Source organism: Indicator indicator, chromosome 14, assembly GCF_027791375.1.
Source record: "Indicator indicator isolate 239-I01 chromosome 14, UM_Iind_1.1, whole genome shotgun sequence".
In the NCBI taxonomy this organism is placed as follows: Eukaryota; Metazoa; Chordata; class Aves; order Piciformes; family Indicatoridae; genus Indicator; species Indicator indicator.
This window is the reverse complement of record NC_072023.1, coordinates 21,466,454-21,483,537: the sequence shown is the minus strand read 5'-3', so window position 1 is coordinate 21,483,537 and position 17,084 is coordinate 21,466,454. Positions and strand designations below refer to the sequence as shown.

Sequence of the window (17,084 nt, the reverse complement as noted above, 5' to 3'; positions counted from 1 at the left end):
GCATGGGCTTGTGGGTTTAAATTTATTTTATTTTGTTTTGTTTTGCTTTAATTTATTTTTATTTTTAATATTTTTTTTTTTAGTATAAAAGGGGAGAGAGACTTAGTGACTACATTGACTGGGAAATAATCTTACTGCTACTAAGCACAAGTTATCTGCTAAACTGACCTCTAGCCAAATTCCATTTAAACTGGGAGTCTTGCAGAGGTGAAGGGTGTTGCATGCACGTCTTGCCTTGCACAGCATTGGCAGCAGAGATTTGAGCAGTTTGCCCCCAGCTAGCTTCCCTGCCATGATATTAGAATTGGCAAGGGCACCTGGCTTCCTTGCAGCTGAAACATGGTTACCATCCTGACGAATAGCTCTTGGTGGCAGTTTTTTTCTCATCTATGGCTCTTCCTTGTCATGTGTGGGAGCAGCTAAAGGTCTAGAGCTAGCTCTCATTTTGCAGAGGTGACACTAGCAACATGATGGAGAATTGTTAAAATACTAAATATTCACAGTAACTTACCTGTGTCTATGACCCCTATTAAGAATTACTGAGGAATAAAGGAAATTACCACGCTCTTTCGTGTTACTTGAGTTCACTTTAACCACAGTACTGACTCAGTTATCCATTGTTTAGAAATGTTTTCATAAAAAATATTATGTTAGGAATAAGATATTGCATTTCTGGAGAAGGAAAAGATAGTCAGCAGCAAGAGAAAACAAACCTGAACACCCATATATAGTACTAGTTATAGCTGTCTAATTACAGCAATTTGTGCTCTGTTTTTGTTCTCTGGCTCATTATCCACAGTGGGCCTGCTTCTAAGAGTTGCTGCTCCCTTCAATTGCCTTTGACCTGTGATTCTCCAAGTAATTGCTGTTCTGCCTTGATCTCTGTGAGAAAAGAGGTCTTTGGCAACCTACAGGCTTGGGCCAGTTGTGTATGATATAAGTCAGAAGAATTTGAAGCCTGATGCTTCTTACTGCTTTCAGGCTTCTGGGAAATAATGACTAAGGGGAAGGTATCTCACTAAGCAGTCATGCTATTTATGATACACCAGCTTGGCTGGACAAATACAGAGATTTTTTGTTACAAGTATCTGAAGAGAGATATTTTGTTTTGTTTTATTATATCATTATAAAACATTATACATGCAGCTTCTTGACTGAGCTCTATCTCACTTTAATCATGCCAATTAGAATTATTAAGTGCTTAGAATTGCCTAAATATAATTTGGTTTCCTGTCATCTATTGATTTTACCAGTAGCAAGCACTGCTCCCAGCTCTACAGTAGTGCATTATCTCACAGCAACCTTTCAAGCACTTATTGAGATGTTTAAATTGGAGAAAATCCATAGGGGGGGGTCAGGATTTCCTGATGAATAATAGCTATTGTATGTCACAGAGGTGTGATGTGACTAACACGATATTTGCATGCTTGTGCCATGATTTGAGATGTTCAGATGAAAAGCATGAGGCAGCTGTGCCTCACAGGGTTTGTTGTTCAAATTAGCCTCCACTGCACTCCACCCAGTAAGGATAGCAGTAGCTCCTGTGAGGCACTCATTATTTCTAGAAACCAGGCTATTACTTTGCTGTTGTTTTTATGGTGGGTTCCCCCCTCTCCCTGCTTTTTTTAATGATGACTGTAATACTACCCTAACTCACACAGTCCTTGGCTCATTAATGCTTTTTGAAGCCATTTGAGGTCTTCAGGTGAAAGAAACAGCAGGGAATGAGAAGTCAGAGAATATGTTTAATTAAGATAAATCCCACATTAAAGAGATTGTGATTTTTCAGAGCTTCCTGTATCCTCAGACAGTGAGGTCACCACAGAAATTAGCAGGTTCTTTGCTTCCATAAAGATTGTATGACTGGACAAATTGTTATTTCAGAAAATAACAGGACCAAAGACTTTCAGATGCTTTACAGATTCTCATTAGATCAGTCTTAGGTACTTTATCCACTCAGCCCCAGCCAAAGTTTAATGTTAACAGGCCTGGGTGAAATTGAAAAAAAAATCAGTACAGGAAATATTAACCATTCCTATAATCTCAACATTGAAGCAAATTGTCTGAGAAAAATAGTTTCTCAGATTCCTGAGCTAATGAAGCAGTCAATAATATCAATGTTATTTACTGATGTTATTATTACCAATATGTATTTTTTATTAGTGTAACTAAGCAGTATGGTACTTTTCAGGAGGTATTGTATTATCCTGATGTCTTCTATATGTGTCACTATTATTCTTTCTCTCTTTTTTTCTTTTTCTCCTGAAGTCATGTTCATATTTTACATCCAATGCTTTTCCATTAAAAATTTCCTTCATCAATGCAAACCCTCCAGGTGGAAACATCAATGTTATTTTTAAGGTATGTTCTTCCTTTAATCCTTAATTCCTTTTGTATGGAAAACATGGATTTGAAATTCACCTAATCTGTGTTTTGAAACTTGAGCCTGAGAATGTTTCATTTGGCTCTGCTGTTCACTTTACCCAATTGTTTTTGACACTATAACTTTTAATGGAGTATATTGTGGCAATAGATTGAAATATCAGAATCAAATGACTTCATGCATTATTTTTTTCTTACTGGAGACAACCGAGCTAAAACATGGAGTTTATATTTTAAACCTAATTTGCTTAACATATGGAAGTCAGAGGGTAAGTCTCAAAGAGATAGCTCAAAGTAATTAAATCTACCTAGTCCATATTTTTCTAACAAATCAAAATACTGGAGTATTAGAGACTACATTTGCAATACAGAACTAATTCAGCCCATATCAGCCAGAGTGGAGGAATGGGCTGAAGAAGAGAGAAGTGGAGGGAACAGCAGAAAAGTACTGCCTTGTTGGTGTTAGTTGGAGCAACTGGCTCTGAAAATAAATTTTGTTTTATTTTTCACTTATCACCTGGAAAAGCTTCAGAGTTCAGGACAGTGTTGTGTCCATCCACAAAAGACAATACATGTACTTTAAAATAAGTTCTCTTTCAAAAGAGCAAAAGTCTTCCATAACAATGGCTACTGGTTTTAGAGAAAAGCATTGATGGACAAAAGAAATGGTCAGTGTTGCCAAAGACATTATTCCTAGATCTTTTGCAGACTCATTTTCCAAAACAGAAGTCTAAACAATTTATTAAAAATCAAATTAAAAAATAAAATTTAAAAAATCAGGCTGTATTGAATTAAATCGATCTTTAGAGCAGCTGTGATTCTCAGGGATAGAGGTATGGTTTCCAGGCATGTTAGGGAGAGACTAGCAATCTCAAACTTTGCTGAACCTCTGAAAGTGTGGTTCTTATGCTATTTTATCTGAGAGTCAGTGTTGAACAGACAGGTTTCTAGTTCAGCAACTTGAGCAAATGATCATCATGGAACAGCTAAACATTTGTGCTGGTTCTACCTAGACAGTATTTTCCCTGCTCAGTTATTTCCAACAAACATCCAACTGTCCAGTTGCTGTAGAGTGTTTCAGCTGACATCAGCTGAAACCATTGTGTTAAAGTATGTTTTACTTGTACCATAGTTCTGTTGTCTATTTTTGATGGATAACATGTACATAAAATGATAAGGACTTAAATTGTGTACTCTAAAAAGTGACTCTATATCTGAGGGAAGGAGGGAAAGCAGGTGGAGAGAGTAAGATTTTTTGGCAGGATTAGGTACTAAGAAGAATTAATTGGAGTCAAGTTTACCTTTAAGTTAAAGAAAAATAGACATTTTTTAATTTTTAAAGATGATTTTGTCTCTTTGTTTACCCACCCAGCAAATGTCTGTAGACTGGAATGCTTACATAAAAAGAACATAATAAAATAATAAAGCCTTTAAAAATGCCAGTAAAAGTCACATGTATTTTAGATGGGCTGGGGAGGGGGGAACAAAAAACCCCAGGGCTTTTTTTTTACAGACCATTTACTTAGCCATGGTTGAAAATAATCTCTTCATTACTTCTTGTGGCTACAATTAAAGCCCCATTGCACTAAGATAATTGTTGACTGACTCCATGGGGAGAGCAGTCAACACTGCACCACTGTTTGAATCTGAATATGAATCATGTCATGGATAAAATCTAAATTCGTGATAAATTTCCCCTTCAGCCAGCTGCAAGTACCAAGTTGTGAAGCTTAATGTTAGACACACAGTGTCGTTTATGAAAAGGGATCTAGCATTAGGTAGACTTTTAAATGTAACTAAATAAGGATCCTCTCTCTGGATTAAGTGTTCAAAGTCTAATAATTACTTAGGAATAATAAGCAGGAAAGCTGCAGCTAATCAGAGAGCATTTGTTGCCACCTCAGTGGCTGCCAAAACTGTATCTGCCCTTTACTCTGCCCTCTTCTGACACAGAATGTGAGTAGCATCTTTGAAGAAAGAGGGATTTACTATAAAATAAAAAAAAAAAAAAAAGGAGAATGTTCTCCCCTCCCTGTCTTCTGCCTTGGTGAGACCACACCTGGAATACTGTGTCCAGTTTTGGGCTCCCCAATTCGAGACAGAGACCTGCTCAAGAGAATCCAAAAGAGAGCTACAAGGATGACTGTGGGACTGGAGCATCTCTCCTGTGAATAGAAACTGAGAGACCTGGGGCTGTTTAGTCTTGAGAAGAGAAGGCTGAGAGGGGATCTTAAAAATATCTGAGAGGTGGGTGTCAAGATGAAGGTGGAAATCTCTTTTCAGTGGTGCCTAGTAACAGAACAAAAAGCGATGTCTATAAGCTGGAACACAGGAAGTTCCACCATGACATGTGGAGAAACTTCTTCACTGAGAGGTTGCAGAGTTTCCTTCTCCAGATACTTTCAAAACCCACCTGGATGTGTTCTTATTTTTCCTGCCCTAGGTGATCCTGCTTTGGTGGGGTAGTTAGACTAGAGGATCTCTAGAGGACTCTTTCATATCTCTACCATTCTATGATTCTATGAATATAGCTTTTTTGGTGATTGAAAATGTTCAAATGAAATATGAAGTTATTTCTCTGTAGTCTGGAAGGAGAAACCTGGATTTCTCATGTGATTTTCACAGCTAGGCGATGATCTACGTCAAGATATGCTGGTTCTGCAAATCATTCGAGTGATGGACAGCATCTGGCTCCAAGAGGGACTGAATATGCAAATGATCATTTATAGGTGTTTATCCACAGGAAAAGGCCAAGGTCAGTTCTAGATTACAAAAGCTGCTTGTGTTACGTTATTCAAATCTCATGTAAACAGCACTAACCCCAAAAATCCTCCTTTTAACTTTTATTTTTGTAGGTGTCCTATTCCTCTTCCCACTTAGAAAAGAAAAAATGCCCAGAATTTCACTTACTTGAGCCCTAAATTATTTACTTGCTTACTCCTGAATATCATTTTATTTATTAATTCTGCCTCTCTAGAGGAAGCACAACCAAACTCCATGAATTTTGTTCTAGAATTTTCTAAAACCTTCAACACCATCAGTTTGCACCAGAGTCTTAAAAGTAACTTTCCACATCAAAAAGACAGCTTTGGAGGAGCTTTGGGAAAAAATTATCCATAGCTACTAAACTTCTAATCCAGTGTGATCCTGCATGGATACTTAAATGAACCTAGATGCATGTGGCTACAGAAAGTACCTGTAGACAAGTGGTGACAGCTTACAGTGTTGATTCTGAAATGTTACTCTTGTGATTTATGCTGCTTAAGGAAGGTCTGACTCATCTGAAAGCTTTCTTTCTTTCCTTTATGGTTGTTGTAGCAGAGCTGTAGCAGGGATACCAACTGCTTGCTAAAGAAGTTTACTGACAGGAATAAGCTTACTATTTTTTACTGACTTTCCAAATCCTTTACTGAAAATAATCCTTACACAAATAGAAGACTGATGTATCCAGATTACTTGCTGTACAAAAAAAACCCCAAAAACTATTAAAAAATTATTTTAAATTCACTGCTTTCTGAGGCACAAAGAGAAGGTTGAGGGAGGATGGATGATGTGAAGGACCTAGGAGAAAGGATAGATGGTTCATGCACATGGCAGGTGGTTAAGGTGACCTGAAAAAGACTGCTTACTTCTTTGTGGAGATGGGAGTCAAAGCTTGAAAGCTTTTGCTTCAAAGGCAAATAATACAAAAATGCTATTTCCAAACATAATATTATAGTCTCTCTTATATGCTAACACTTCATTTGATTTTTACCAAGAAAGAGGAATCACCTGCAAATATTATTCTCTGACAGTCTCTTCCTTTCAGCAGCATAACAGCAGAAAACCTCTGTCTGACAGATTTTCTACACAATGTCTTTCCTTATGATCTACAGAGATGTTAATGTAATTGATTTACAGTTAATGATCAAGGACAGAAGCATCAAGAGGCGTGTCTGTGGTCATACAGGAAATGCTTAAATAGGCTTGGGTACCCAGTTTTTCCAATTCCTAGGCCAATGTTTTCTCCATGGGCCACCTTTTCCACACAAGGGAGAAAGGAGATGATCATTTCATAGTCCTGGGAATGCAGAAATCACTTTTCACAGCAGTGTGAAAAGCAGCTAAAGCACTGGTAGAGTACTGCTTTCCAGATATTCCAGGAGCCCATCACCATGTGAAATTGCTAGAGGAAGTTGTTCCTGTAATGCAGAATTGAAGGATGATGGGCCAGAGAACACAAGAGGGAACAGAGAAATAGAAACCTGACAAGCCAGGCCTCAGTTCCACAAAAAAAAGAACTAAGTGCCAGCAGTAGAGATGCTGGATTCAGGTGAAGCACTGCAAAATGCTTGGCTTCTCTCTGCACCTCAGAGTTCCAGTTTATGTCATACTGGATCAGACTAATTTCTGCACTATGTAGCATCCTTTCTCCCATGACGCAGAAAAGTTTTTGTAGCATTCTAGACAATGAACACGGAGGAAATAACACTATATTTCATAGTAAACCTCTGATCCTATTTTATATAGATTTTTCCTGGCTTTATACATATTCTACCCTCTTGTAATCTCATGAAATTGTTGGTCCTGTTGGTACTTCAAGGCAATTATGTCCACAATGTTGTTATCAATGTTTTTATTTCTCATTCCCAGAACTACCACTTCTTACAAAGTATCTTTTGATTTTTTTTTTTTTAGTGTTTCCAAAGAGAAAGAGAAAAATAATCCTGATCTATATTTTATAAGTATTTTACAAGCTTTTAAGTATGTATTTTTCCTGATCCAGCAATAGGCAATTATGCATTGATGGTCTTAATTTCTTTTTAATGTTAAAGGTTTTTTCATGCAAACTCTTTTCTGTCTGATTAGGTTTGGTACAGATGGTGCCAGATGCTACCACACTAGCCAAGATCCACAGGGAGTCTGGACTGATAGGACCACTGAAAGAAAACACAATTAAAAAGTGGTTCCGTCATCACCATCCCCTGGAATCAAGTTACCAAGAGGTAACATTATAAGGAAGCTTATTATGCATTTCATGTTTTACCATGGGGAAAAAAAAAGAGAGAAAAAAACAGAAGCAGCAGCAAACAGCGAAAACAAATGATTCAGACACGAGGCAAACAAATCACATGCATACAAGACATGGAATTGAATTTAAATACCACTCTCTGTCTAAGGAGATAGTGCTCTGGATCAGGTGCATTGTAATACATTTTCTATTAAAATGTGCCATAGAGATGTTTTGAAATTCAGTTCTAAAGTGAAGAGAAGCTAAAGTAGAAATGAAGTATTGAACTCAAAATCATTTAAGTTTTTTAAGTCAGCTCTCTCTAAATAATTTATTATTTAAAACCATGCAAAGTCTTAGTGGATTCCCTGTGTTTGGCAACGGCCATGTGTCATTGTGACCACGGAAAGAACCCAGAGTGCTAGAAAGCTTTTTTGTCAAAACTGCCTGGTCATATGATACATAAACCCATGCTTTTCATATCACATCATGGATGCCTATGTAATGCACCCATCTTATGAAACTAGACATTATACATAAGCCAAAATATTGGAAAATTTATTTATAGAAACAGAGGTTTCCCAAGGAACTCTTCTTATTAATCCTTTGTTGGCTGAGCCAGCCCAGAGGAAAAGACCAACACCCCAAAACCAGAAACTGGAAGCAGCAACCAGAACAGAGAGCCTCTCATATTACAATCTGAACTCCAAGCCCCGTGATACTTTGCTCTGGCCAGCATGGTTTTGAATATTCCTTATCAGATTCATTTGGCTGAACTTCTAAGCATAGCATTAGAAAAATGCATCAAGTTTGCAGAAGTACAAGTTTTGGGTTTGCTGTCAGTGTCTCACACACACACATCTGTACGTTTCCAGTAACTGCTTTTGCTTTCCTAACTAGGCAATAAGGAATTTCTTTTATTCCTGTGCTGGCTGGTGTGTTGTTACCTTCATTTTGGGAGTCTGTGATCGACACAGTGACAACATAATGCTGACAAACGCTGGACACATGTTCCACATAGATTTTGGAAGATTTTTAGGTCATGCACAGACCTTTGGAAGCATAAGAAGGTTAGTATCTATAGTAACACACATAATAAACTTTAAAGCAATGTTCTGAAATTTCACATCCTTATCAGCTTCCATGGAAAAAAATAGAAATGAGACCATCTTTTTTTTTTTTTTTCTTTTTTTTCTTCTTTCTGAATTTTCCAGAACAGCATCTTTTTCTTGTTCACAAAGTCTCTAAATATTTTAGGAACAACTGGAGATTGGAGATTGTTTTTCAATCTTAAAAAAAAAAAAATTAAAATCTGAGTCCCTGTTGGGTCTCTCTATAGAGTTAAATAGTGACCAGAATACTAGACTGCCCTATGGCAAAGTAATTCTGGTGTCCATTGTTGTTTTTTTTCCTAACAGAAGAATGTTCCTATAGTGGATCCAAAAGTGTAGATGTATCTAATCAGCCACTTTCCCCCCATATTGGAGAAAACCCCAACATTTCCAAACAGACATGGAGAATAATCACATTATGCCTCTGTAGATTAAACTGCAAACTCTTTCATTGTCTTTCAAAGTTGTATATCCACACTGAGCTTAAGGGCTGTTTTGCAAATATCTGATTTTACTAAAAGACAAGTGTGATTTCTCCATATTTGCATCTGTCTGTGATGTAACTATTCCATGATAAAGGTAAATTAGCATGATCATGTATTCCCGTTTCTGATGTGAACATACTATGAAGGAATGAATTGAAATGGAATAAGAACAGTCAGGATCAAAGGATGTTAGGGGTTGGAAGGGAACTCTGGAAATCTTTGAGTCCAACCCCCTGCCAGAGCAGGACCATAGAATCTAAGTGCAGGTCACACAGGAATTCATTCAGATAGGTCTTGAAAGTCTGAAGAGCAGGAGGCTCCACAAGCTCTCTGGGGAGCCTGTTCCACTGCTCTGTGACCCTCACAGTGAAGAAGTTCCTCCTCATGTTGAGGTGGAATCTCCTGTAGGTTACATCCATTGCCCCTTGTCCTATCACAGGGTGCAACTGAGCAGAGCCTGTCCCCTCCCTCTTGACACCCAGCCCTCAGATATTGATAAACATTTATTAAATCCCCTCTCAGTCTTCTCTTCTCCAGACTAAACAGCCCCAGGTCCCTCAGCCTCTCCTCACAGGGCAGTGCTCCAGTCCCTTCATCATCCTGGTAGCTCTCTGTTGGTCTCTCTTGAGTAGATCCCTGTCCCTCTTCAACTGGGGAGCCCAGAACTGGATGCAATATTCCCAGTGAGAGGGCAGAGTAGAGGAGGAGGAGAACCTCCCTGGATCTGCTGGACACACTCCTCTTAATGCACCCCAGGATCCCATTGACCTTGGCCGCAAGAGCACATTGCTGACCCGTGGATAACTTGTTATCCACCAGGTCCTTCTCCACAGGGCTGCTCTCTAGCAGATCACCTCCTAACCTGTACTGGTGCAGGATATAATGCCAATGTGTACAAAACACAAAGAAGCTGTTAGAGAATGGGTAAATAATCTCTAACACTGACGAGGTAAGTAGCATGTGTGTGAGGTGGTGTCTTCCATGTTTCCTAATGGTTTCCAGAACTAGTCCCAGAATTAAGTTTGAGTTAATTATACTTTTTTTTTTCTTTTTCTCCTTTTCTTTTAGCTGGCCTTTGACTATTCTAAATTATCTCAGTTTGTTAGCCAGTAATAACAGCATGGGAGTATGGGTATGAGGGAAGATATTGGGGATAATAAGTACTTCCAAGCTAGGCAGTCAAAAGATTTATTTGCAGTCCTCAGAATTATGAATCATTCAAGATATGCTCCCTTAATCCTGCTTATTTGCTGTGGAAAGAATAAAGAAGAACACAGTAATAAAAAAAGACACTCATGCACACTGCAAGTCAAGTGCTGCATCCTTCACTCCAGCAAACCTCCTTTTGGAGCCTAACAGGAATTTCCTTGAGCAGTAATTTTACAGGAGCTATGAATTATCTAGTTTGGGTGAACAGGACAAGGCAAATATAATGGGGGATGTCAAAAAAAAAAAAACCAAAAAAAAAAAAAAAAAAAAAAACAAAAAAAACCCAAAATTTAAACAGGAATCATGCAATAGCAATAGTGAAAATAGATGTTAATGTTACACTTTTACAATTCAGTCATATTACACTGTCATTTAAAATTACTTAAAATATAACCCCTTCCATAAACAGCAATTGGAAGTTTTTTCCTGTTTCTCCAAAGAATACGTTGCTTTCAAACTGCAGAACAATACAATAAATTTTAGGACCTTTATTCTTGGACTGCCCTTGTGGTTCCTTAGTAAAACTAGGACTCTCACTCAACAGCAAGTGATGGATGGCATGGGATAATGGGTGTCTTCCTCATACCTACATGCAGCTGAGCAGATACAATATTAATGACTATAGTTCTCATGAGCTGTGTGTACCTTCATGAAATGTAACACAGGAACTCAGAATTATCACGTTTCTGCATCACATAAATTTCAGGCTCTCTCAGAATCTGAAACCCTCAATGCTGTTTGTATCTAGCCATTCCCACAAGACAAGTCCTGAAATAGTTTTAGCCTCTGGTTTCTTTAACAGCTCTTTATATTAGATTTTTATTTGAGTTCTTATTAGATTTTCATTTGAATTCTTTGCACCGCCAACAATATCATAACCCCTAAAATAATATTGATAAAACAGCAAGCAAAGTGCTTTCAAATCTTTACAATTATTAGTGCTAACCCATGGGGGTTTATATAGTAGATGCTAGACATATACTTATGAAATTCCACAGATGGCTTTAAAGAATGAAAAGCATCTGATAAAAATCCCTATATATGCAACTGGTCTTTACACACATCACTGAGTTTGTAAAGACTGGGGGTTCTTTAATGAAATCTATGCCAATAAGTGAAGGCTTACACAAAAGGAGTCCCTGTTGAACTGGTTAAAAATTGTCATTCCTTTCAGAATTTAGGAAGCTGCTTGCCACAGCTGTGTGTTTTCTGTACCCAGGGAGTTATTTTTGCTGCTATCAATTTCTTATTCCTCATAAAACTTCATGGGGATATGTCCTCTGCAGTATTCTGCATATGGAGCATTTCTTCTGATGTAAGTGAAAGGCACACACAGCAGCTTTGAGAATCCATGCTGTCATGCATGGGCTGCAGTTCTTTCTGTCAAATCCAATATGAGTCTTCAGAGAACCTTTTGAAGCTGGTGTGATTTTTGCATTCATGATTGTAAAACACCTCAACAAGGGATTAGTTAACGTTTCTAATTCCTGCCCTCATCTTTAAGCGACACCCAGGAAATTTGCTCAGGTTTTGAGTACAAGGCACAAATCTCACTGATTCCATAAAGAAGAGGAACCAGGGCATTTCTGGGTTTTCAATGTCTATGTACCTTAATGGTGCAGCAAATATATAACTAATGGCACTAATAATCTGCCTTTCCTTTTGTGGTGGCCAAAAACTAAAAAGTGTGTCGGTGTGAGCTGAAATTCCCCCCCCCCCCCCACCGACACCTTTCAGTCCTAATAACTTGTCTTTCCTTCAGTCTAGAAACTAATCTTTCACAAGTGTTGGAAGGAGATGTGATGTATCCAACCAATAACATAATAACAGAGCTTGACAGAAAAATAATTCCCCCAGATCTCACAGGGAACTTTCCTGCTGAACCATGAGATTTCATTATCTTTTTCTTTCTTTCTCTCTCTCTTTTTTTAAATCATACTGGATGACACATTTGTTACTGGTAATAAAATACTCCTCCTCTGATCTTTTAATCCAGCTGCCACATTTCCGATCCAGCCACTATGGTTTGCAAACTGTGTGAAGATTTTTTTTCTCATTTTTATTTTTATAAAACTGTCCTTTTTCTACTAAGTATCCTCTGGCAATCAACTCTGACCCACTCCAACCTAAGTAGGACTTAGTCCCTCATGATTATGAGGGACTAAGTCAGTTATCACATGGTATGGAAGATGGTCTGGCTCACAATTGTACCTGCCATACTTGGTTTGGTTTTTCCTTCTTTTCAGATCTGACCAGTTCCTTTTGAACATTTCTTCTCTGACAAATCAAGCAATTGGAGACTTATTTAAATCCTGTGCTAACAGAACTAATCCTAACTTCAGCAGTCTCATCCTCTCGACTAAGTCTCTTCTAGTACTGTCAGCTATACTTTTTTCAGTCAGTGATGTGTAGTCTTAAACCTGATGGCAAGATGTGGAATAGCCCAGCTCATGGCACTCTGTAAATTCACCTTTTGATAACCTCAGTGTCTGTTTTTTCTTTAAAATGCTCAGTCATCCTGATTATTTACACCACTCATTGGGCTTTCTATTCCCTGATCTGAATCACAGAAACCTTCTTGTCTCTTTGCCAAACTAATCCCACATATTGGCATGGTTTTCCCAGAAGTTAAATCTGCTAAGCTGGCTTTCTTCTCCAGAGTTAATTACTAGAGGCAGCCTATTCCATTGGGAAAGTCCAGGTTTTTGAAGAAAGTTTCAAAAATATGGGAAAATTATGTTTCCCACACTTTCCTCCTATTTCAACGTTTTCCTGTACTGAAAAGCACTTAGGAAAGTCTGAGCATGTAGAAAACTAGAATTGATTCTTTTTATTTTAAAAGGAAGATATTTCACTAAAATTAGTGTTACTGTCTCACTTGAAGTGTTTGAGTAAAATACAAATTTTCCAGGTATTTCAGAGTCAGCATACACACAGGGAAAAATAAATTATGTCTGCATTCTTTGACTACATTGTATCTACACATGTTCCATCTTTTTCCTAAAAGTAAAAAAAAAAAAAAAAAAAGTGGGGAAGAAAGATCAGAATTTGAGGATTTCACCTTTTTTCTTCATGCCTTTTTAAAGTTTTAGTAGCATACTCATCAAAAAGACAGTCTAAAACTTGGAAGTAAAAAGTAAAAACTTCCAAGTATAATCGCCATTAGTGTTTTAAATTTATGCATGAAAACTGTTTGACTAACCTGTGTAATCTGTATTTCATCAGGAATTTAACTATACCTATTTATGAATTAGTTTTCTGCAGTTTAATTGTTTTTATTTTTTTTTTCCTTACATGATCAGTCTGGAGTTCTTAGCGTGTGTGAACTGATAACTTCTAATTCTTTCTTACCACTTACTTTCAGCAATTCCTGTCTTCCACCTTCCACAAATCACTGACTGAAATCCTGGAAAGATTTAATTTAATGATTTAAAGGACCTTAGTAGCCTGAATTATCTCATTAAGATTACAGATATGTTTAAAGATAGCCACTCACATAAGCCTTTGCATAAAAACCTAAAGGTGAAACAATGTCACCTCCAAGGTGACAAGGTCTAAAGGGGCTTGAATTTATGAGGCAAGATGTTGTATCACTTCTGAACGTTGTGTCTCTGTTGCCCCAAACCAAACACCAAAATCGCAACACAGAAAGCAGCACAAGTTGGAGTCATGAGTTTCAGGTGTACTTCTGCTATCTTTGTCTGCCTTAGAGTGGGTGTTTATCCCTACTGTTTTGGTGGTTTCTCTGATTACCAAGCCTGGATAGCAGTTTGCCATTACTATTCGTTGTTCATTTCAGTAGTATCCTCTAGTGGAGGGCATTCAACTAAAGCTTTTTGAAATCAGAGTAAATTATGTTCACTGTCCACTTCATAACCATAATTTTTTTGTTATCTTTCCCAAAGTACAGAGAGTTCAGGGAGGCACTGCTTTTCCACATAGTGTCTGTATGTATTTGCCCCTACACAGTTTTGTATATCCAAGTGCATTGTTTTTGAATTCCTGAGAACCCAATCATCATCTGCCACAATTTTTAGAATCCTTTTTGGCTTTTCATTCAATTTGAGCATGACATAGACTTCTTTCCTATCTCCAGGAATTTTCTTGAAGGAGTATTCATGTATTCTTATTAATAGTCATCTGGGCTAGAGAAATTGCTTGATGCTTTCAGAACCTCCAATGGAATTTCCTCCACTTTCAGAGATTGACTGTGCATGAGTTATTAAAGTGACTGCATATCAACTTCCTCCTTCAAAGATTTCTTGCCCTCTTCCTTTTCCTCTTTTTCTTCTTACTGGTCACCTCATGGATATTTTTGTAGATGTGACTCTAGAGGCAGGCATTCTAACAGCAAAAAGAAAAAATACATCATACTGCTGATTTTGATTTTGAGTATATTGTTTTATTTTTTATACTTGTCCAAATGTGACTGGTTTAGAGATATATTTTCTCTTTCCTGCTCCAGTATCATCTGTTTCTCTAGGCATACCTTTTCATGTTCAGGGGGAGCTGTTCTCACACACAGTCAAGTGTACATTTATATTCAAGGGGAGCTGTTCTCACACACAGGCAGGTATACCTGAAGCTCTTTTAAACTAATTTCTGCTGCTCACTCTTGCTATTTTTTTCTGCTTGTTCTGCACATTACACCTTTGTCTTTTGTCCTTAACTGGAAATCATACTGATACATTTAAGTCATGTAGGATTTCATCCCTTTCCCTAAGGAATTTCTGTACAATTTAGTTTTGTAATCACTGCTTTATTTCTATTTTTGCCTCATGATATACAACAATCTATTACTGTGTTTTCCAAACAGCAATCTCATACTGAAAAGCCTTGTTAGCTGCCTATTTGGTAGGTATGGAATACAACCCCACTCATTCTATTTACTTTAGGGCAACCTAGATCTGAGTTTTCAAATCTTTTTTTCACTACTGAGGGTCAGTTGTAACACAAAATGAATGTTGTCCAACAGTCTCTATTAACAAGAGGAATTGGTCTAATCTCCTTGTGCATTAATTTCAAGTGTTTTATCAACAGGCTGAGTAATAAACTCCTAACAAACCTGGAAAACTTGATGGTCTTAAGAAATGGGATAAGGCAGTGGGAATGTTGTACTGAGCACTTTCAAACATGCGTATTGAAAGAGGAGCATACTAAGGATTTAAGTCCACCTTTACTCTACCTTGACAATAATGTGTTTGATTGATACTGACTTTGAGTGCAGGCTGCTTTACATGTGTCTGTCTGAACAGAGGGTCCTAAGTCAGCTGAGCAGGTGCCTGTTCTGGACCCAGTAGTGCTTTTTAACTGGTCAATGTAGGATGCACATGGTTGCAACTGGATAATGTTTGAAAATATTGACAGCATATATGTTCTTTAAGCAGTGTCCGTATTACTTCAGAGACGTATTTTGGATTCATCCAAAGTATAAACTCAGCCAGCTGTACAAAATGGTCAAAATTATGTGACATAAGTGAATAAACCCTGTGGTCAGACTGTGGAATAACTTGTGTTTGCAGCAGAGATGAGGGCAATGCAGCCAGGCTGAAATCCATCAAGAGAAGTCTCAAACTAATTTCTGCTTTCCCACTTGTGCTTTATCACAAGACTTGCCAAGTTTTTTTGTACAAGGAAAGGCTCCAGATAAGTCTGTGTATCAATGCATACTGCAAAATATTAGATCTAACCTAAGTACTCTAACTATATCTAACCTCAGTTGTTGACATTTGTGTTAGCTGTACTGTAATTTAACATGGTAACCCCGTGGAACCAGGTGTGTTCAAATCTCTGTAATTTACAAACTCACTAACTTCATTTGGCTCACAATTAAAGGGTTTTTAGATAAGTCACATTCCCTTGTACTTTTTATAGGCAAAGGGGTACAAATAAATAGTTACTTTGGCTTAGATTACATGAGGAAATTCTATGTTAACAGAATGATGAATCGGAGCCCTTAGCCCAGGCTTGTTTTCTACTATATCCATTAAGCATGATTAAATACAATGCAATTACTGACAGAAACAGATCAACCTTTCAAAATAAGCCAGCCCAACGTGAGAGATAATTCTTGTACTACTGATCCAGACAGAGGGTATGTCCAACACAGCGATTTTACTGGAAAGCTAACATTAAGGTTCTAATACTGAAAAATAGCCATAACAGCAAAATTGATAATCACATAAGAAGAGCTAACTTAATGAACAAATAAGACTTGACTCCTGGTAATCTGGTTGAAGAATGTAGGTCCAAAATATTAGACCCATGTTTCAAATGTACAGGGTGTACTTTACCTCAGCCAAGGATTTTCAGGTCATTTGGGAATCTTTCAATGTAAGTACTAATGGGGTAAGGTCAACATAATTCAGACCCTTTTATCCAGACCTATGTCCAACTGAATCTTTAAAACCCCCCAGGGTAACCTCTCCAGGTAACCTGTTTGAATATTTAATTATCCTCATAAAGAAAAAGATTTTTCTTATGACCAGTCAGAACCTCAGATGTTTCAACTTTCTCTTATTCTTACCTGGACTCATCTTTTTCATAACCTCCTGTAGACCCTAGAAGATCGATTTTTTTTTTTTTTTTTTTTTTTTTTTTTTGTCCTTCTGAAAACCCTCTCATCATTTGGGTAAACAAGCTCACCTTCCTCAGCCTCTCCTCAAAGGCAAGTGCTTTAGCCCCCAGGTATCTTGATGGCTCTCTGCTGAACTTGCTTCCAATGCAGCAACATCTTTCTAGTTTTGACAGAGTGCAAACTGACAAGTGCTAAGTGAATGTTATCTACTGGTTATCGTCCCATGGATTCAGCTCAGGATGATGGTAGTCTTCATCACTTCCATGACCTGTATTTGGGCCACTACCGGCTTATTCTTAGCTTGCTGCCCAACACCTGTGGGACCTTGT

General features: G+C 37.7%; 1 protein-coding gene across 1 annotated transcript in view; it reads left to right on the top strand.

Annotated features, from left to right (window-relative positions):
* The window catches only part of PIK3C2G (phosphatidylinositol-4-phosphate 3-kinase catalytic subunit type 2 gamma), a 188,945-nt gene that overhangs the window by 108,861 nt on the left and 63,000 nt on the right, over positions 1–17,084 (top strand). The window contains exons 21-24 of the mRNA XM_054386727.1: positions 2,269–2,361; positions 5,008–5,137; positions 7,231–7,367; positions 8,273–8,442. Of these exons, the coding sequence (XP_054242702.1) occupies positions 2,269–2,361; positions 5,008–5,137; positions 7,231–7,367; positions 8,273–8,442 (530 nt within the window). The remainder of the gene's footprint in view (positions 1–2,268; positions 2,362–5,007; positions 5,138–7,230; positions 7,368–8,272; positions 8,443–17,084) is intronic.